This window comes from Erythrolamprus reginae, chromosome 4, assembly GCF_031021105.1.
Source record: "Erythrolamprus reginae isolate rEryReg1 chromosome 4, rEryReg1.hap1, whole genome shotgun sequence".
Classification (NCBI taxonomy): Eukaryota; Metazoa; Chordata; class Lepidosauria; order Squamata; family Dipsadidae; genus Erythrolamprus; species Erythrolamprus reginae.
In genome coordinates, this window is record NC_091953.1 from 85380881 (window position 1) to 85400794 (window position 19914).

At 45.8% G+C, this 19914-nt stretch overlaps 1 protein-coding gene across 5 annotated transcripts in view; it reads left to right on the forward strand.

Annotated features, from left to right (window-relative positions):
• The window catches only part of ARHGAP6 (Rho GTPase activating protein 6), a 372896-nt gene that overhangs the window by 309269 nt on the left and 43713 nt on the right, over nucleotides 1-19914 (forward strand). For all 5 annotated transcript variants that reach the window (XM_070750824.1, XM_070750826.1, XM_070750825.1 and 2 more), the window contains one exon: nucleotides 18829-19085. In XM_070750824.1, coding sequence (XP_070606925.1) covers nucleotides 18829-19085 — 257 coding nt within the window. The remainder of the gene's footprint in view (nucleotides 1-18828; nucleotides 19086-19914) is intronic.

Sequence of the window (19914 nt, forward strand, 5' to 3'; positions counted from 1 at the left end):
CCTTCTGGCTTCAGGACTCAGCTGGGAAGCGGCGCGAGCGAACGGCGTGGGCGGGCGAAGGGCGGGCGAGCGGCGGGCGAGCGGGCAGGCAGGCGGCGGACAAGCGGCGGGCGGACAAGACAAGCGGCGGGCGCGGCAGCAGTGAGGAGTTTGCGTGGGCGGCGGGGAAACCCCAATCTTCAGCTCCTCGCTGCTGCGGCGGAAGTAAAAACACCGCTACTTCGCGAAGAATCGATTGTCGCGAGGGGTCCTGGAACGGAACCCTCGCAATAATCGGGGGACCACTGTAGCTCTAGAAATATTTTTATAAAGAATTGACAATATTATATAGATGCAACAACATTAAAGACAAAATCATGGGGTCATCTTTTACAGCAGTGTTTTTCAACCAGTGTGCCGCGGCACACTAGTGTGCCGTGAGACATGGTCAGGTGTGCCGCGAAGTTCAGAGAGAGAAAGAAAACAAGAGAGAAAGAAAGAAAAAGAGAGAAAGAAAGAGAGAGAGAGAAAGAAAGAGAGAGAGAGAGAGAAAGAAAGAGAGAGAGAGAGAAAGAAAGCAAGAGACAGAAAGAGAGAAAGAACGAGAGAGAGAAAAAGAAAACGAGATAGAGAAAGAGAGAGAGAAAACAAGAGAGAGAGAAAGAAAGAGAGAAAGAGAGGGAGGGAAGGTGGGAGAGAGAAAGACAGAGAGGGAGCTAGGGAGAAAGAGAGCAAAAAAGAGAGGAAGGAAGGGAGAAAGAAAGAGGGATGGAGAGAGAGAAAAAAGAAGGGAGAGAAAGAGGGAGGGAAAGAGAAATAGAGCGAAAGGGAGGAAGAGAGAGAGAGAAAAATTGTCCAAACTTTTTTGAGCCTCCCCCCTCAATGTGCCCCAAGATTTTGTAAAATTAAAAAAATGTGCCGTGGCTCAAAAAAGGTTGAAAATCACTGTTTTACAGAGAGCAAACTAGTTTATAGTAGCAGTGACAAGACCAGCCAAACTAGGATCATCACAGAGTAAACTGTTTATATTACTATACCCTTCCATCAGCAGCAGTTCATTTCACATTGAAAACTGCCTTGAAATTGAGTACACATGGACAATTTTTTGAACTTGTGCTTTTCCTTAAAATTTTCCCTTGAGAACCTTTAAAATACACAACTTGCCTAATCATCTCTTGTACAAAATGTACCCTTTTGCTTTGATAAGCAGTCCTACAGTGTTTCTGGAGAAAACATGCTTTTAGTGAAACTGTTGGTATATACCTTATATGAGAGCTAAGCTTGAAGAAACTTGAAAAAAAATGATTGCTTTCCAACAAATTATACCTTCCTTTCTCTTTGTGAGGTTTGTGCATTACATCTCTGAATTGCTCCTCTCAGTAAGAATATGAATTAACTGCAGTGACTTGATGTTTTGTCAACCTACTCTGTCCCAAAGAACATTCATAATTAATTGTCAACCCCCTATCAGTGTTCCCTCTAATTTTTTTTTGGGGTGGGCGGAAAAGTATAGTGTCTGAGCGGCAGTCCCTTTGGGACTGGGCGGCACTCTTTCCCTCTCACTCTTTCCCTCTCGGCTTCTGGGCAGGTTTGAAAAACTCTGAGTTGATGATGATTTTTAAGTGAGTCATTGCTCACTGCTCAGCTTAGAGGGAACTATGCCCCCTATCCTTCTTTTCATGTTTAACAATGAGTTGAAAAATGCTTACACAATTGTAGGTTTTAATAAGCATTTCAGAAGTTTATTTTATACAGTTAATGCCTTCCTGTGCCAGGCAACCTGTCCAAAATAAATACTCCACTTTGTATGGCACAGCACATGTAGGCGTCCCAGCACAAATGTATTTTGAGTATTCTCATTCACAATGTCTCTCCTGATTCCGTTTTACTGTGAGCATGTTTTGCAGCTGTCTTGCTTATATGCAAAGCCTCTGGTTCCAATCTTATGAGTTAGTAAGATGTAAAAAATAAACCTAAAGAAGAAAGGGATTAGAGGATTTTTAGATCATGTTTCACATGCCTTACTGTATTAGGAGTTTGGATGGATAATTTTTAAGATATCACAAAATGTATTTGTTGATTCATCTTGTAAGTGATTTTTTTATTTTTTTTCAATCTAAGGATATTCTATTTGGGTGACTGCATAGGCAGACTTCAGTCAAAGGTCCAGTATCAATAGGTGAAATATAACTGACTGCATTAAACCTATTTTATACGTATACAAAGGCTCCCCTCTACAGATAACTACTGTAGAGAGAGAAAAGGGCTGCTTACTACTTGCATACTAAGTTTTTGAATGCAAATGTATTACTGGAATATAGCTTTGGAGAAAGAAAAATTGGAACTACTGCTAGTTTATGGTTGTTTAGAATCAACAGATATTTGAGTTCATACCTAAACTGGCCCTATAGCTCATACTCCATTTGTCTTGGAAACTTGAGATTTTATTTTACTTCTCATAGTTTACCATTTGATTTACGTTGTTGGCTTTCAATTGAACAAAATATGGTCCTTTATTCTTTTAGGAATATTTAAATCTTACTGCTTCAGGCACACTGAGATCATGTTAACCAACTGGTTAAAATTAGAGATATGCTACACAAATATTTATATAGATATGCTACACAAATATTTTCAAGCTGTTGTTGCTTATATCTGAATTCTTTTTCAGAGGAATTATGAAACAACTCTTTAAAAGTGTTTGGAAATTTGTATAGCTGCCTGCCAAAATTTAGGCATCTTTTGCTCAATTTGTTTGTTTGTTTATTTTGTCAAGCTTGTACAAGGCAGTAGGTATTGGTATAAACATAAAGATTAGCAAGTAGGTACAGGTAAATTAGGTAATAGGACATTAGGACAGGGACAGTAGGCACAATGGTGTATCCATGCCCCAAGACCTCTTAGGAATGGGTGAGGTCATCTGTAGATAGTCTAAGATTAAAGTTTTGGGGGCTTGGGGAAGAAATCACAGAGTCAGGTAGTGCATTCCATGCATTGATTAATCTTTGCTGAAGTCATATTTTCTACAGTCGAGTTTGGAGCAGTTTACATTAAGTTTGAATCGATTATGTGTACATATATTGTTGCTGTTGAAGCTGAAGATTTACCGTGATAAATGGTGTAAACAGTTTGAAGCATAATTAAAATTATACAACAACATCTAGCAGTAACTATGAAAAGGGAATTACCAGATGTTTAAGCCAACTTCCAAAGAGAATGTGGCACCCACAAATTGCACTGGATCATAGAAACCATTGTCCCAAAGGTGCTTTTATCATGAGGCAACAGGACTTCTTGGATTTTGTTGTTGTTTTTGAAGACATCCAAGAAGCTTCTTAAGTTCTGGCTTCTATGAGAAGTGAAACATCTTCAAAGAAAAACCAGAAAGTCCAGGTCCAAAAAGCTAACAGCAGGTCAACTATCACCACTGATCTTATTGCTATTATGTTTTACGTACAGTTCCTAGATATTTATTAGTATCATTTAAGCCCGTATTCATAACTGAGTTGTCTCTTGAAAAAAGCACCTTTTGGTTGCCTCTTGAAAAAAGCCCCTTTGGGACAATCATGACCTAGATGACTGAGAATCTCCATAGACATGGATACCATTGCAAACCTACACTGGGTCATGGAAAAATCTCATAAATATCAAAGGATCATTTACACTGGCTTCATCAACAGAGAGAAAGCCTTCAATTACATTGTTTGTGAGAAATTGTGGAGAGCCCTATAACAGTGTTTCCCAAACTTTTTGGAGCCGCGGCACATTTTTCATATTTTCAAAATCCTGGGGAACATGGGGGGGGGGGGGGGGGGCGCTAAAAAAAGTTTGGACAAAAAAAATCTCTCTTCCTCCCTTTCGCTCTATTTCTCTCTCCCTCCCTCTTTATCTCTCTCTCTTCCTTCCTTTCTCTCTCCATCCCTCTTTCTTTCTCCCTTCCTTCCTGTCTTTCTGTCTCCTTCCTCTCTCATCTCTCTTTCCTTCCTCTCCCTCCCTTTCTCTCTTTCCTTTCTCTCCCTTTCTGTCTATCCTTTCTATCTCTCACCCCTTCTCCCTCTTTCATTCCCTTTCTCTCTCTCCCTCCCTTTCTCTCTCATTCCTTTCTCTCCCTCTTTCCTTCCTATCTCTCTTTCTTTTTCTCCCTCCTTCATATCTTCTTTCTCTCCCCCCTTCCTCCCTCTTTCCTTTCTCCCCCTCCCTTTCTCTTCCTTTTTCTCTATCCTTTCTACTTCTTACTCTTTCTTTCTCTCCCTCCTTCATTCAATTTTCTCTCCCTCCCTTTCTCTCTCTTTCCTTTCTCTCCCTCCCTTTCTCTTCCTTTTTCTCTATCCTTTCTACTTCTTACTCTTTCTTTCTCTCCCTCCTTCATTCAATTTTCTCTCCCTCCCTTTCTCTCTCTTTCCTTTCTCTCCCTCCCTTGTTCTCCCCTGGGGCTGCCTGTGCCTGCCCTGCACCACCCAACACGGACGGACAGCCCCCGGTCGTCGGTTCGTCGCCCCCCACCCCCCCACGGAGGGAGATCAGGCTGGCGAGGGCGGTAGATCTGCGTCACCAGCCACTGGAGGGAGATCGGGCTGGCGGGGGTGGCGAATCCACCTCCCCAGCCGTGCGGAGGGAAATCCGTCAGGCGGGTGGGTGGCCGCGGCTCCCTGCGCGCCCCTGGAAAAGCCTACAGGGAACGGTGCCTGGGGCTGCTGCAGCCGCCCCCCGCCCCCTGCCATCTCCCCGCGACTGCCTGCGCCACTGCAGCGCCCCCCCGCTCCCACCGCCAGTGCCCTCCCGCCGGGCCCCAAAGGACACTTGCCGCTGCCGACACGGCCAGGTGTGCCGACGACGACAGGGAAACTCCAGCTGGGCGGGGCGCTGCCGTGCCGGTGCCTCCGACCTCCCGGTTCCTGCTCGATGCCGCGGTTTCTGGCGCTCTCCTGCTGGGCCCCAAAGAAGGAAGGCGGGAAAAAGGTGCGAAGAATGAAGCTCTCCTTCTTCCTGCCTTCCTTCTTTGGGGCCCAGCAGGAGAGCGCCAGAAACCGCGGCATCGGGCAGGAGCTGCGGCACACCTGGCGATGTCTCGCGGCACACCGGTTGGGAAACGCTGCCCTATAAGACCTGGGGATACCGGCACCTCTGGTCAAGTTAGTGTAATCACTGCACACAAATCAGGAAGCTACTGTGGAGACACTGATTGTTTTAAGATAGAGATAGTGAGTGACAAGGTTACATTTTCTCCCCCTTTTTAATATAACCTGAATGCCAAGTTGATCATGAGGAAGCCAGATTGTGAAGAATCAAAAATTGGGGTAAACATTGGTGGAAGAAACGTCAATAATCTTTGATATACTGACAATACAACTCTCAGAAACCAAAGAAGACTAGGGACATCTGATCAATAAAATCAAAGAAATAAATTGAGAATTTTGGTCTCTTCTTGAACATCAAAAGACCAAATTCATGACCACAAACGAAGGGAAACATCATTAACCGTGAAGAGATAGAATATGTGGTAAAATTGCCTTTGAGCAGATAGCTCCAAGTGGTGAATGCAGCACAGAAATAAAACATCAGATTGCATTCAGCCACACAGCAATGAGCTGAATATGGAAAAGCAAGGACATCAGCCCAGCAACAAATGTGGGTTAGTTCACTCCGTTGTAGCTATCTATGTTTGTAAAAGTTAGACCTTAAAAAAACAAGACAGGAAGAAAATCAACTTGTTTGAGCTGTGTTGTTGGAGAGTGCTGCTGCATAGGATCTAAGACAACTTGGTACAACCAGCTCAGCGCAACCAGCTCATCGCTGGCAGCTCGTCACTACCAAATAGCCTTTGCCAATTCACCACTTCCAAGTCACCTCAGGATAACTCCAAATGGCAATTCACCATCCTATTTTCACACCTCCCCACTCTGCTACCTTTGGCCGAGCTCCAGGCTAAAGAGGGCAGGCAAGGCAGTGGCAATAGAGGATATGTTAAAATGAGACATCCCTGGCTGATGCCACCTCGATGCCACCTGCAATTGCCTCCACCATTCTGCGCTCTGCCTACCCAGTCACTCCCCCACCAGCCCAGCTCTCCCTCTGATTGCCCATGGCAAGTTGTCACTGTAACAAATTGGCCATGTGGAGTCGTCCTGTGTGAGTTGGCAGAGGCAACTTTGCATTGGTGAGCTGGCTATGTCAAGCTGGCCATACCGAGTTGTCCCATTCCATCCTGTGTTTCCCTAGGGCAACAAAGATGGCTAACAAGCAAATACCAAAGTGTATAACCAAACATGTCTCTAGAAGGCAAAATCACAAAACTGTGTCTCACTTACTTGGTCATGTTATGTAGAGAAAGCAGTTATGTTTCAAAGAGTTAACAGTAAAAGGAAGTCAGGTCATCAAAGAACACGGTGTCTAGACACTGTCAAAGCTGACACCAACCAGGGCATAGAAAAACTCAAAGAAATAGTGCAAGATCGGAAGATGTAGAGAGACCTGGCTCATAGACTTGGCAAGAGTCAGACTAGCTGAACTGATATCATCATCATTTTATTGTGCATTCTAAACAATATAAGAAAACTACCATTTAAACACATTATGCCTAACTTGGTTTTGAATTTTTTTTTGACAAAAGTATACTCTGGATAATTAAAGGGCTACAGTCCCACAATCTAAAAAAGTAGACATATGAAAAACATTTTGAATTTCAAACACTAGGAGGTTTAAATATCTTGTTTCAGACTTTGAAACAATTATACCAGGTTTGAAACACTTACTTGCAATTTCACTAAAAACATCTTGGTGATCATCCAGTCGTTTCAGTTTTACAGGTCCAAAATTGCTCTATTTTCAGCATAATTAATTTGGGCTCAGATTGACTGTTTAAGCTTGAAATGATTCCCGGAGATTGAAATATCTTTGAAACATTGGAATATTTCTGGCATAAAACATTTCCAATTCCAAAGATTTGGCATACCACTGAGAATAATCTTTTGATTAAAACAGTTCAGAAAGAAAAATCTAATCTCATCATCGAATGTGGCAGAAATAAAATTTCAACCTAAGAGCGAGTCAGCTACTACCACTGATCTTCAAATAATTGCTGTTATGTTTCCTAGATATTTATTAGCATCGTTTAAGTCTGTATTCATAACTGAGTAAAAAATTATGCATTTGAAGTTTTGAAAGTAAAAAGGTCAGTTTTTATATATAAACAAACTCTACACTGAATTGCTATTTAGAGTCTGCTATATTGCTGTCATATTTTGGCAGCTTCAGTCAGACTCTGACTTATAGTATGTCCCAGAAATGAGTACGTCACCTCACATTTGTAAATATTTAACTATATCTTTACATGTGACAACAGTGAAGAAATGACACTTGGCTAAAATGTAAAATAGTGAGTGTACAGCTTGTATAACAGTGTAAATGTGCTGTCTTCTCAAAATAACACAACACACAGTCATTAATGTCTAAACTGCTGGCAACAACTTCTAAGTTATAATGTCCAAATGGGGCTCAAGTAGCCCTTTTCCCTCCCTAGGGTCATGTGACTCATTAATGGTACAAGGTCTCAGGTGTGAAGGGGGAGCAGGTGTGTTAAATTTTGTCTTATTGCTCTCATTCTCTTATACTGGTCACTGGAATTTCACCATGGCACCTCATGCCAATGAACTCTGAGAAGCTGAAAAAATGAATTATTGCTCTATATAAAGATGGCTTAGGCTATAAAAAGATTGCCAAGACCCTGGAACTGAGCTGCAGCATGGTGGCCAAGACCATACAGCGGTTCAAAAGGACAGGTTGCACTCAAAACAAGCCTTGTTATGGTTGACCAAAGAAGTTGAGTGCCTGTGCCCAGCATCATATCCAGAGGCTGACTTTGGAAAATAGACGTATGAGTGCTGCCAGCATTACTACAGAGGTTGAAGTATGGGGGGATCAGCCTGTCAATGCTCAGACCATATGCTGCATGTATCAATTTGATCTGCAGGGCTATCATCCTAGAAGGAAGCTTCTTCTAAAGATGATGCACAAGAAATCCCGCAAATGGTTTACTGCAAATAAGCAGACTAAGGACATGGTCTGGAACCATGTCCTATGGTCCGATGAGGCCAAGATAAACTGGTCTGGGGCTGCTTGAGTGCTGCCAGCACTGGGGAGCTATAATTCATTGAGGGAACCATGAATGCCAATATGTACTGTGACATACTGAAGCAGAGCACGATCCACTCCCTTTGGAGACTGGATCGCATGATAACAACCCCAAATATACCTCCAAAATGACCACGGCTTTCCTAAAGAAGCTGAGGGTAAAGGTGGACTGACAAAACATGTCTTTAGTCCTAAACCCTATTGAGCATCTGTGGGGCATTTTGAAACAGAAGGTGGAGGTGCGCAAGGCTTCTTATACCCACCACCTCCGTGATGTCGTCATGGAGGAGTAGAAGAGGATTCTGGGTGGCAACCTGTGAAGCTCTGGTGAACACTATGCCCAAGAGGGGTTTTGCTATTTGTATCCATTATGGATCAATCATTTCCTTGACTTTTTAAAAACATGTTGAAAGAAGCTGGTTTTGGTCCTTGTTATTTTTGACATTTGTCACCAGCCTTGGTTCATTTTGAGCCTTAGCTTTCCTCATTTCATTTTTGCAGATTTGGGCTAGTTGCTGATATTGTGCCTTAATTATGTGTCCTTATCTCCACTTTTTATATTTGCTCTTTTTGTCTTTCAGTTTATCAGAAAGTTCCTTGTGCAGCCATGCTGTCTTATTTTAAGATCTCTTATTTTTATTTGGAATTGTGCTAGACTGGGCTTTTATAATCTCACTTTTCAAAGTTTCCCAATCTTCTTGTGTTATTTTCACATTGATGATTCTCATCTATGGAATCCTTCTCAAACTCAGGACCTGGGGTCTGGATTCAGTTTGCAGGATGCTTAGATCTGGCCCATGGGGCCACTCTGGAAACAGTAAAGGACTGGCCCAAGATGCCTTTTCCAGTGAAAACAAAGCGCGGGAGGGCTGTGCGCAGCCCTCTGAAGCTCTGTTTTCGCTGACAGAGGGTTGTTTGAGGCCATCACAGCCAAAAACAGAGTTTGAGAGGGACACGGATGGCTCTCTGGAGCACCATTTTCACTGACAGAGGGTTGCAAGAGGCTGTTGCAGTTAAAAACTGAGCTTGGGAGCCCGTTTTCGCTGGCAGAGCACTCATGCCACCATTGGAACCCTTGACACAATGATGTTGAGCTCTCTTGAAGTCAAGACTCTAGTTTGACCTTATTCTATTCTTTGTACTTGCATTATGTTGAATTTTAATATTGCACAGTCACTCTCTTCCAAGGTTCTTCAATCCATTCTATAGTGTTATCTCTAGGAATTAAGTCACGTATGGCTGACTCTTGTTTCTGTAATCAATAGGCTGCAAATTCTGTCATAGCTTAATTGTTTTTATGCTATTTCCTACAACAGCTTTATTCTCTGATAAAGATTAGATTCTACTGGAACATAATAAATTAGGATAATGAAATAGGATTTTTTTTAAAGTAAATTAAAGAGAGAAATACTGTACTGTAATGTGTTCCAGTGTAAATTTCCTTTCTGCTTTGAAAAGACATGCAAATAATACCCTTGATTGTTCTAGCTATAGTAACTATGTAATTTGACAATTGTTATGAATCCTCTATTGGCTGTTTTTATTATACCTAATGACATGCTAGAATTCTGTACCTCATTCCATTTCTGATTATTTCCAAGAAAAGGTACACTGCTGTGAATAAATATTTGATTCTTCATGTATTATAACCCCCAAACCAGATATGTTCTTCTCTCGTGTTTACTTTCTTCTTGTTCTCCATTGACTCTGGAAGGAGAGTCCATCATGGGTTGTAAACCAATCCTATTGGTAGAGACTGAGTTAATTTAAATAATTAATTAACTGGCACCGCCCCCTTAGCAGCCCCCATGAGCCAGTTTTAAAAACTCAGTCTAAGTGTAGAGACTGTTGTTTTATGTACTCTGTGATTTTAATGTTTGAAATGTTTAAAATGTTTATATTTATTAAAGTGGTACCGTTAATCTTTTCTTCTTTTGTCTCACTGCAGGTGTGAAGAAGTTTTCAAGAGGTCTCTGCCCTCCGTGGGCACCACCCCCATCGTTATCTCCTCGGGGGCCCCTTCCCTCAGCGGGTACCACCCTGATCGAGGAGCAACACAGCCCAGGGTCCCTGTCCTCCGTGGTCAGACCCGGCTGCGAGCTGAAGGTGGGGGGGTCCGCCCCCCCCACTGGGAAGCTTCGGAAAGTCGATCCCTGTCCTTCTTTTTGAAGAAAAAGCGGTTTGGCGGCGTGCCAGCGCCTCTCAGCTGTTCGGCGGCCGGAATTAAAGCCTCCGCCTCCGCGTTACTGTGAAAGCCGCCGTTTTTCTTGCTGCCGACAGTCTTTTGAAGAGGTTTTTCGGCGTTTGCAAGCGGCGTGCTGGGACCTGCCTTCGTAGCTTCGGCTCTTCGGCAGAGGAAGGGATCGCGTTTGCCTCAGAGCGCCGCCATTTTGGGCTGTCAAAAATAGACGAAAATGCCCGCGCTTTTTATTGTGGCCAGAGGCTGTGAGGTTCCTCTCCGCCTTTTTTATTAGGCGCGAATGAACTAGGCAGGCAGTTCTGCGCATGTGCAGTGCCTGCAAAGCTCCCGATCGCCATTTTTATTGCTCTGAGAGAGAGGCGAGTGTCGTGGAGCAGTGCTTTTGAAGTCTGTGGTGTTGTGATCAGCTCTAGTGAGTACTATGGAGGGTCACGCTACACCTGATAAGGTGACCTCTCCCTCGGTGGCCCCCAAGGAAAAGGCCAAGACTTCCAAGTCCAAGGACAAGTCTAGGACATCCCAGGCCTCCTCTTCATCAATTAAAGAGGCAGAGAGGCGTATCAAGGCCTTAGAGCAAAGACTTGAAGCTGCCCTTCATGTCCCAGCAGTGCCCTCTGTGCCTTCTCAATTAACTATGGCCAGAGAGGTCTTGCCTCCTTTGCCTGCTATGAGGCCTGCTGAATCCTTCTCTGACAAAGACTGGTCTCCTGATAGGCAATTTACCATCAATCCGGTTCTGCCATCTCCAGGCCACAGTGGGCCTAGACCAGGCTCTGCATCACATTCAGTGAGGAGCTGCCAAGGGCCATCTGCTACTTTCACACCCACAGCAGCAGGGTTGCGAGCACAACCTGATTCCTGGCATCAGATGTCCCCATCAGTGCAGGATTTAATTAACAATGCCTATTCTCAGGGGATGGCAGCGGGGGTGCAACAAGTCACTCAGCAACCCCGCCCAGTGCAAAAGAACCTGTGGTGTGCACCGCCCCCCTCAGGTATGGGGTCTTGGGCTGAGGAAGCAAACCCTTTGGAGGAATCTGACAAAGACTATGAACTGTCTGATGATGAGACACCGCCAGAACAGCCTGTGGCTGCTGGTCTTTTTAAGGCCTCAACTTTTAGGGTTTTGCTTCGTAAGGCCAAGCTAACTGTAGACTTGCCAGGTCCTGCAAAATCAGACACCACGGATGGGACCAAACCGGCTACAGTCCTATTTAAGGAACCCCAACCTGAGTCAGAGCACATTCCATCCTCTGACATTATTGTGCAAAGTGTAAAAAGACCCTGGCAACACCCAGCTGCAGCTCAGGGTCCCTCTGCAGTAGAAAGAAAATTCTACACTTGTGATGAGGAGGTGGAGAAATTATTGGAATTCCCTCCTATAGATCAGCCTGTCATGCAGCTGATTTCCAAGTCATTCGTACCCTCTGAGACAGGCGACAGCTTGAAGCCTGAGGACAGAAAGGCAGAGGTGTTGATTCGCAAAACACACCAGATGTCGAGCTGGGGATTTCGAGCAGCGGCGGCTGCTTCCTTTTTCACCAGGGCATCTATAGTATGGCTGCAGGAGATGCAGGCCCGGCTGGGACCGGATGAAAGCCGCCTGAGACAGGATCTGGGAAAGCTGTTGGCGGCGGCGGAGTTCTCTGCAGATGCCACTCTGCATGCTGCTAAATTTTCGGCCAGGAGTATGGCGGCCACCTTGGCATCACGGCGCCTCCTCTGGCTGAGAAGCTGGCCAGCAGACCTAAAGTCGAAATGGAATCTGGCTTCGGCGCCTTTTCAAGGGGAGAAGCTTTTTGGGGAAGCGTTGGATCCCGTCCTTGTGGAAGACAAGGACAAGAAGAAGTCCCTCCCCAGAGCTTACAGGCGCCAGGAGCGTCGTTATACCCCCTACCAACGCAGGCCGTCCTTTCGGTGGGACTCTTCTGCTCCAGCGGGTCAGAATGCTAGACCTTATTCCCAGCCCCAGTATAATTCTAACACATTCCGGGGAGATAGAGCACCCTTTCAGGATCGCCAGAGAGGGTATCAGCAGGCGAGGCGGCCCTTTCGTGGAAACCAGAGGGGCTTCAAGCGCCCTAAGTGACTCTGTTCATCAACACCTGGGAGGCAAGCTCCAGTTTTTCGAGGCCGCCTGGCGGACTACGTCCTCGGACAGGTGGGCGTTAGCAACTGTCTCCCAGGGCTTGCGTTTGGAGTTCCTCCAGCCCCCTCCATACCGTTATGTTCAGTGCCCAGTTCAGAGGGACCCCCAGAAAAGGTTACAACTTACAAAGGAGATAGCCCATCTCTTGGAGATACGGGCAATAGAGGAAGTGCCCGGGCAAGAAGTAGGTACCGGCTTTTATTCAAGGGTCTTCCTTGTACCGAAATCATCGGGAGGGGTCCGAATGATTCTCAATTTAAAAAACCTCAATACTTACATCAAGTATCGCCGGTTCCGGATGCATTCTCTTTCGACCATCTTGGCTGCAATCCGAAGGCAGGATCTATTGACGTCCATAGATTTAAAAGAGGCTTACTTGCATGTCCCAATCCTGCCGGCTCATCGGAGGTTTCTCCGGTTCCACCTAGACGGCTCCCATTACCAATACAGGGCGATGCCGTTCGGCCTCTCTTCGGCCCCTCGCACATTTACAAAGCTACTCGACGTATTGACTGCCCATATCAGGTCCCAGGGAATTCGAATCCTAGCATACCTGGACGATCTTATTGTCCTGTCCAGCTCCTCTCAGAGTGCGCTGGCCGATTTGGCAGTCACGAGACAGACGTTGGAATCCCACGGGTTCACGATCAACGAGGAAAAAAGTCATCTTTCTCCAACAGTCAGGCTGTTACACCTGGGGTCCATGATAAATACTTCTACAGGAACTGTGACCTTGTCCCCAGAAAGGATGGCAAACATTCGTCAACTAATCTTACAGCTTCAGCACCAACAGCGGGTGTCGCTCGCATTCCTTTCCAAGGTTCTGGGGACCCTGGTCTCGACTATCGGCATAGTGCCTTGGGCTCGTCATCATCTCAGGGCACTGCAATGGTTCCTTCTTCCATGGCAGAAGGCCAAATTGAGTCATTCACAAAGGTTAGTGCGGCTCCCTTCAGATGTCAAAGTGTCGCTGCGATGGTGGACTTCCCCAGCCTTGCACAAGGGGTCACTCTTCTGCAACCGGGACCGCTTAATCCTCACAACAGATGCCAGCCTGTCGGGCTGGGGGGCCCACATGGGACTGCATATGGCCCAGGGACTGTGGTCTCCGGAGGATCTGTGCCCGATCAATATAAACTATTTGGAGCTCAAAGCAGTTTTTCTGGCTCTTCAGGCCTTTTCCCCTTGGATTCAAGACAAGCATGTGTTGGTCTTAACCGACAATGTGGCCACCAGGGCCCACGTCAACCATCAAGGGGGAACGAAATCCCTCCGTCTGATGGTGGAGTCAGCGGCCCTTTTCGCCTGGGCCGAGTCCCGCTTAGCTTCTCTGTCGGCGGAACACATTGCAGGGACCAGCAATGTTCAAGCCGACTGGCTGAGCAGGTCCACTCTAGACCCAGCAGAGTGGAAGCTCGATCCCGGAGTCTTTCATCAGATAATTCAACGCTTCGGGACCCCTCTGGTGGATCTTTTTGCGTCACAAGCCAACACGCAGCTGGAGAGGTTTTATTCCCGGTTCCCAACACCAGGGGCAGAAGGGGTCAATGCCCTCTTGTCCCAATGGCCCAGAGGTCTGTTGTACGCATTCCCCCCGACGTGTCTCCTTCAACGAGTTCTGGACATTGTAATCCGGGAGAGTGCCGAAGTCATCATCGTGGCTCCATACTGGCCCCGAAGGCCATGGTTCGCAGACCTGGTAGCCCTCTCGGTGTCCCCTCCTTGGAGGATACCGGATCAGCTAGTCTCCCTCACTCAAGGATCCATTTGTCACCCGGATCCTCAATGGTTCCAGTTAGCCGCCTGGCGTGTGAGCGGGAGAGACTGACACAGCAACACCTTCCGGACCCGGTCATTGCAACGATGCAGGCGGCTCGCAGGCCGTCGACGGTGCGAATATACCAAGCAACATGGGCTGCATTCTGCAACTTTTGCTCTAACCGCCACTGTGATCCAAAGCAGGCCTCGCTTATTGTAGTTCTGGAATTTCTCCAATCAGGGATTGAGCGGGGATTGGCCCCTAACACCCTGAAGCGACAAGTGGCTGCCCTGTCCACTATAATTCAGGTATCAGATTTTAGGTCCTTGGCTCACCATCCATGGGTGAGGGACTTCCTCAAGGGAGCTATTAATCAACACGCTCCCCCAGTACGGCGATTCCCTACGTGGGATCTTACCCTAGTGCTGCGAGCACTCACGGGACCTCCCTTTGAGCCCATGAGGTCCATTTCATATAGATTGTTATCCATTAAGACATTGTTTCTGGTGGCAGTTACATCTGCCCGAAGGGTCTCGGAATTGTCGGCACTGTCCATCAGACCGGACTTGTGTGTGTTCCATCCGGACAGAGTGGTGATGCGATTGGACCCTTCGTTCATCCCGAAGGTGAATTCGGATTTCCACAGAAGGCAAGAACTGGTGCTACCGGACTTTTGCACACATGGTCAACATCCTTCCGAACTTCGTTGGCACAAGATTGATGTCCGAAGAGCCTTGAAGCTCTATATCAGGAGGACAGCATCCTTTAGAAAGACTGAAAGACTCTTTGTGTCCTTTGCTCAAGCCACGATGGGTCTTGGAGTTTCTTCCCAATCGCTTAGTCGCTGGATTAGGGATTGCATTGCTGAGGCTTATTCATCAAGTTCTCAATCTCCTCCCACCGGTGTTATGGCACATTCCACTAGAAGTGCGGCTACTTCGGCGGCTTGGTCAACTCAAGCTTCTTTGGAAGATATTTGTCGAGCTGCTACTTGGGCATCATCTTCTACTTTTATACGCCACTATAAACTAGACTCATTGGCTTCTGCAGAAGCTTCATTTGGCAGGCGTGTCTTACAGCGAGTGTGTGTCACTCCACCGACCTTGGCCCAGCCTTTTCCCTCCCAGGGGAATTGATCTTTGGTATATCCCATGATGGACTCTCCTTCCAGAGTCAATGGAGAAGAACCATTGTACATACCTGAACGGTCTTCTCAGTGCTCTGGAAGAAGAGTCCATACCCACCCGGCATGGTGTTTGGCCAGGTCGCCAGAGTGCTGGGACTGTTATAGTTTATGTTTGGTTATGAAGTTAATAAATTTTTTCTGATTATTACATTGTCTTCGTTTTTAAAACTGGCTCATGGGGGCTGCTAAGGGGGCGGTGCCAGTTAATTAATTATTTAAATTAACTCAGTCTCTACCAATAGGATTGGTTTACAACCCATGATGGACTCTCCTTCCAGAGCACTGAGAAGACCGTTCAGGTATGTACAACGGTTCTTCTATGTTACCGTAACATATTTTTATTGTTTATGTTTAACTTGTTCCAATAATAATTCCACTAGTGATGTTAGCATGCAACTGCATATACAGTGGTACCTCGAGATACGAGTTTAATTCGTTCCGGACATGCGCTCTTAAGTCGAGCAGCTCTTATCTCGAACGACTTTTCCCCATAGGAATTAATGTAAATAATTTTAATTGGTTCCAGCCCTCAAAAAACTCACAAAGTTAGTCTAAATTATGCAAAAAGACATGTTTTTAATGAAGAAATGTACATGTACATATAAATGAATAATGAAGTTTCTTTCACTTAACTTGTAAACTTTCTTAAACTTTTAAATTTACATATGTACACAGTAGCCTAATCATCTGAAAGAAAGAAAGAAAGAAAGAAAGAAAGAAAGAAAGAAAGAAAGAAAGGGGGAAGGGACAGGAACAGAGGAAGGGAGCAAGGAAACTTATGAAAGGGGAGAGTAAGAGAGGAAGGACTGAAGGGAGGGAGGGAGGGAAGAAGGTAGGAAGGAGAAAGAAAAGAAGAAATAGAGGAAGGGAAGGTAAAAGAGAGAAAGAAAAAGAGCAAGAAAGAAAGAGAGAGAAAGAAAGAAAGAAAGAAAGAAAGAAAGGGGGAAGGGACAGGAACAGAGGAAGGAAGCAAGGAAACTTATGAAAGGGGAGAGTAAGAGAGGAAGGACTGAAGGGAGGGAGGGAGGGAAGAAGGTAGGAAGGAGAAAGAAAAGAAGAAATAGAGGAAGGGAAGGTAAAAGAGAGAAAGAAAAAGAGCAAGAAAGAAAGAAAGAGAGAGAAAGAAAGAAAGGGGGAAGGGACAGGAACAGAGGAAGGAAGCAAGGAAACTTATGAAAGGGGAGAGTAAGAGAGGAAGGACTGAAGGGAGGGAGGGAGGGAAGAAGGTAGGAAGGAGAAAGAAAAGAAGAAATAGAGGAAGGGAAGGTAAAAGAGAGAAAGAGAAAGAAAGAAAGGCAACTTCAAAGAAAGGCTCACTGAGCATCTCTCACTCTCTCTCTCTTTCTATCCCTCTTTCTTTCTCTTCCTTTCTCTCTCTCCTCTTCCTTTATCTCCTCTCTCTCTCCCTCTTTCTCTCCCCCCTCTCTCTTTCTCTCTCCCCCTCTTTCTATCTCTTCTCACTTTCTCTCTCTTGCTATCTCTTTCTCTCCCCCCTTTCTCACTCTGTTGCTATCTCTCCCCCCTCTCCCTCTCTCTTTCTCCCTCTCCCCCCTCTCTCTTTCTCTCTCTCTCCCCCTCTTTCTATCTCTTCTTCTCACTTTCTCTCTCTTGCTATCTCTCTCTCTCCCCCCTCTCTCTTTCTCTCGGTTAATGCAAAGAGCCGCTGCAGCCCGCCGTCCCAAGGAAAGCAGGACCGCTCCGAAGCCTGCCCACGTCGCGAAGGGGCTCGGCGGGAGAGCGCGGAAGAGCAACAGCCGTGGGAGACGAAGGGAGAGAAGCCGGCAGAACCGCCTTGAAGGCATCCAGCCGTCCCAGGCGCGTCTCGGGGTCTGCCTTGGCGCATAACTTTGCTGAGAGCACTTTCGTCCCGGGCTCATCCCCCGCCGCCTGCTTTTCTCTCTCTCCTTCCCTGCGCCGCTGCTCCGCTCGATCGGAGGCTCCGGAGACCTGCCTTTTCTCCCCCTTCCCCGCCGCCACCGCCCGCTGGCTGCGAGCGCTCTGCCAGGCGGCCAGGAGGCATTCAGCGCGTGGAGGAATGGAAAGCTCAAACGCCGGTGGCTTCAGCTTCCCATTCCTCCATGCACTTCGCCCTGAATGCTTCCTGGCCGCCTGGCAGAGCGCTCGCAGCCCGCCGTCCCCAGGAAAGCAGGACCGCTCCGAAGCCTGCCCACGTCGCAAAGGGGCTCGGCGGGAGCGGCGCGGGTGTTTTAAAACGTGGCAGCCGGCCTGGGGGGCTCGGGGGGAAGCCCCCGAACCCCCCAGGCCGGCTGCCACGTTTTAAAACACCCGCGCCGCTTCGCAGCTGTCTCCTGAAGCTTCGGCTTCAGGAGACAGCTGCGAAGCGGCGCGGGTGTTTTAAAACGTGGCAGCCGGCCTGGGGGGCTCGGGGGGAAGCCCCCGAACCCCCCAGGCCGGCTGCAACCTTTTAAAACACCCGCGCCCCTTCGCAGCTGTCTCCTGAAGCTTCGGCTCCAGGAGACAGCTGCGAAGCGGCGCGCATGTTTTAAAACGTGGCAGCCGGCCTGGGGGGCTCGGGGGGAAGCCCCCGAACCCCCCAGGCCGGCTGCAACCTTTTAAAACACGCGGGATACGAGCGCCAAGGAGCTGTCTCCTGAAGCCGAACGCGGAAGTTAGCGTTCGGCTTCAGGAGACAGCTCCTTGGCGCTCGTATCCCGAATGTGAGCTCGGGAGGCGAACAAAAATGTCGCTCCCCTCCCAGCTCTTATCTCGAGTAGCTCGTAAGTAGAGCTTCTCGTATGTCGAGGTTCCACTGTATAGACGAGAGAAGGTAATCTCTTACTAATATAAAATGGATATTCCTCATTTCTTGGAAATTACAGTATTTCAAGAATTTGTTCCATATTTTGCTGCTCTTTAAACATTGAGGTTACATTCTTTTATAATATCATTGTAACTACTTTACTTCAGTGCTAGTCAAAAGAAATCCTAAACCATGGTCACAAGTCATTAACCATTGACCATTGAAAGAGACAATTGATATTCAGGTTCCTTGCTGTGAATTCTAAATAGGAATGATCTTTGGTTATGGCAGATGCTCACTCATGTTTTTACCTCACTTCTATTTTTTAATTTTGTTGCCTTTTTTAAAATCACTTAAAATATTTGGAAGTTCAGGAATTGCCAAAAGTAAACATAATATTATACCTTTATTGTGCATTTGTATGCGCTTTTTTATTTTTTCCTACTCCAAATCTTTATTTTCCATTAAGAATTGCTGAAACTACAGAAACTGCAATCAAGTATGTTTTAAAAACATCTGTTGGGAAGGTTGACTTTTAACTTAACAACCAATGTTAAAAGATGCTCACAAAATCTGTTAGCTGAGGATTTATTAAATCCAATTTCAAAGCGTTGACTGCTACAGTTATTAACCTTTGATACATAAAGTTTTGTTTGTTTTTCAGAATTCATACCCCAGGCTTTCGGAATGCCTTTATCACAAGTAATAGCAAATGATCGGGCATACAAATTGAAGCAAGATATTCATAGAGAAGAGCTGAGAGATGTTTCAGAATTTGTAACATCACTTTTACCTTTTGGGAGTAAAAGACAGAACAAAGAACTCTCAAGCAGTAATTCATCTCTTAGTTCCACCTCGGAAACACCAAATGAATCTACTTCACCCAATACACCAGAACCAGCCCCCAGGGCACGGAGAAGAGTAAGTGCCTATGCATTGCTTAGTGGTTATTGCAAGTATTGTGGGTCCTTCCTTTGCTTACTGAAACTGGAGTCTCTGATTTGTTAGTTTATACTAAAATTAAAGTCAGCTCTAATAGAAATGATAGAAATTATTTTAATGGTCATTGCCTTTCCCAGCTGTTCGTGGGAGAGAACAAAATGGACACAAATCTCTTGCCAGCATCTCAAGGGACATAAGGATTCTTTGGAAACTTTCCTTTTCCCCAGTCAGTTTCCACTTAGTATTTCAAATTACTGAAAAAAAACCTTCATCTCTCTGTTGTTCTCTCTCTCTCTCCCTCCCTTCCTCCCAAATGCGCACACGTGGGCATGCACACACACACACACACACATACACACACACACAAACGCGCACACACACAGACAGATATTTCTCCACTGCATCTCAGCCTCAAACATGTTTATAGTATAACAGATGGTTTATGTAGTTACAAGATTAATGTTCAGTCATTTAAAAACATTGGAAGCTGCTGTGTACTGAATCACTCCACTTACGCATCTATTATCAACAAGTAGCATCTTCCCAAAATTTGTTTAATCTGGAGTTTTTCCATTCTTGCCTGTGACTTTTTTCTCTTTGTAATGCATAGAGTATGCTGCATCAGTAAATTCATATTGCATATTAAAAATTACTTGTTCCATTCTAAAAGAAACTAATAATTATCATCTTTTGAATAAAGAGTGTTAGTGTTTTAAAACTGTGTATCCATTGGCACCTAACAATCTGAAGTCTGGATTTACCCCCATAGTGACTTTGTATATATGTTATTTTAAAAAGCAAAGCTTAT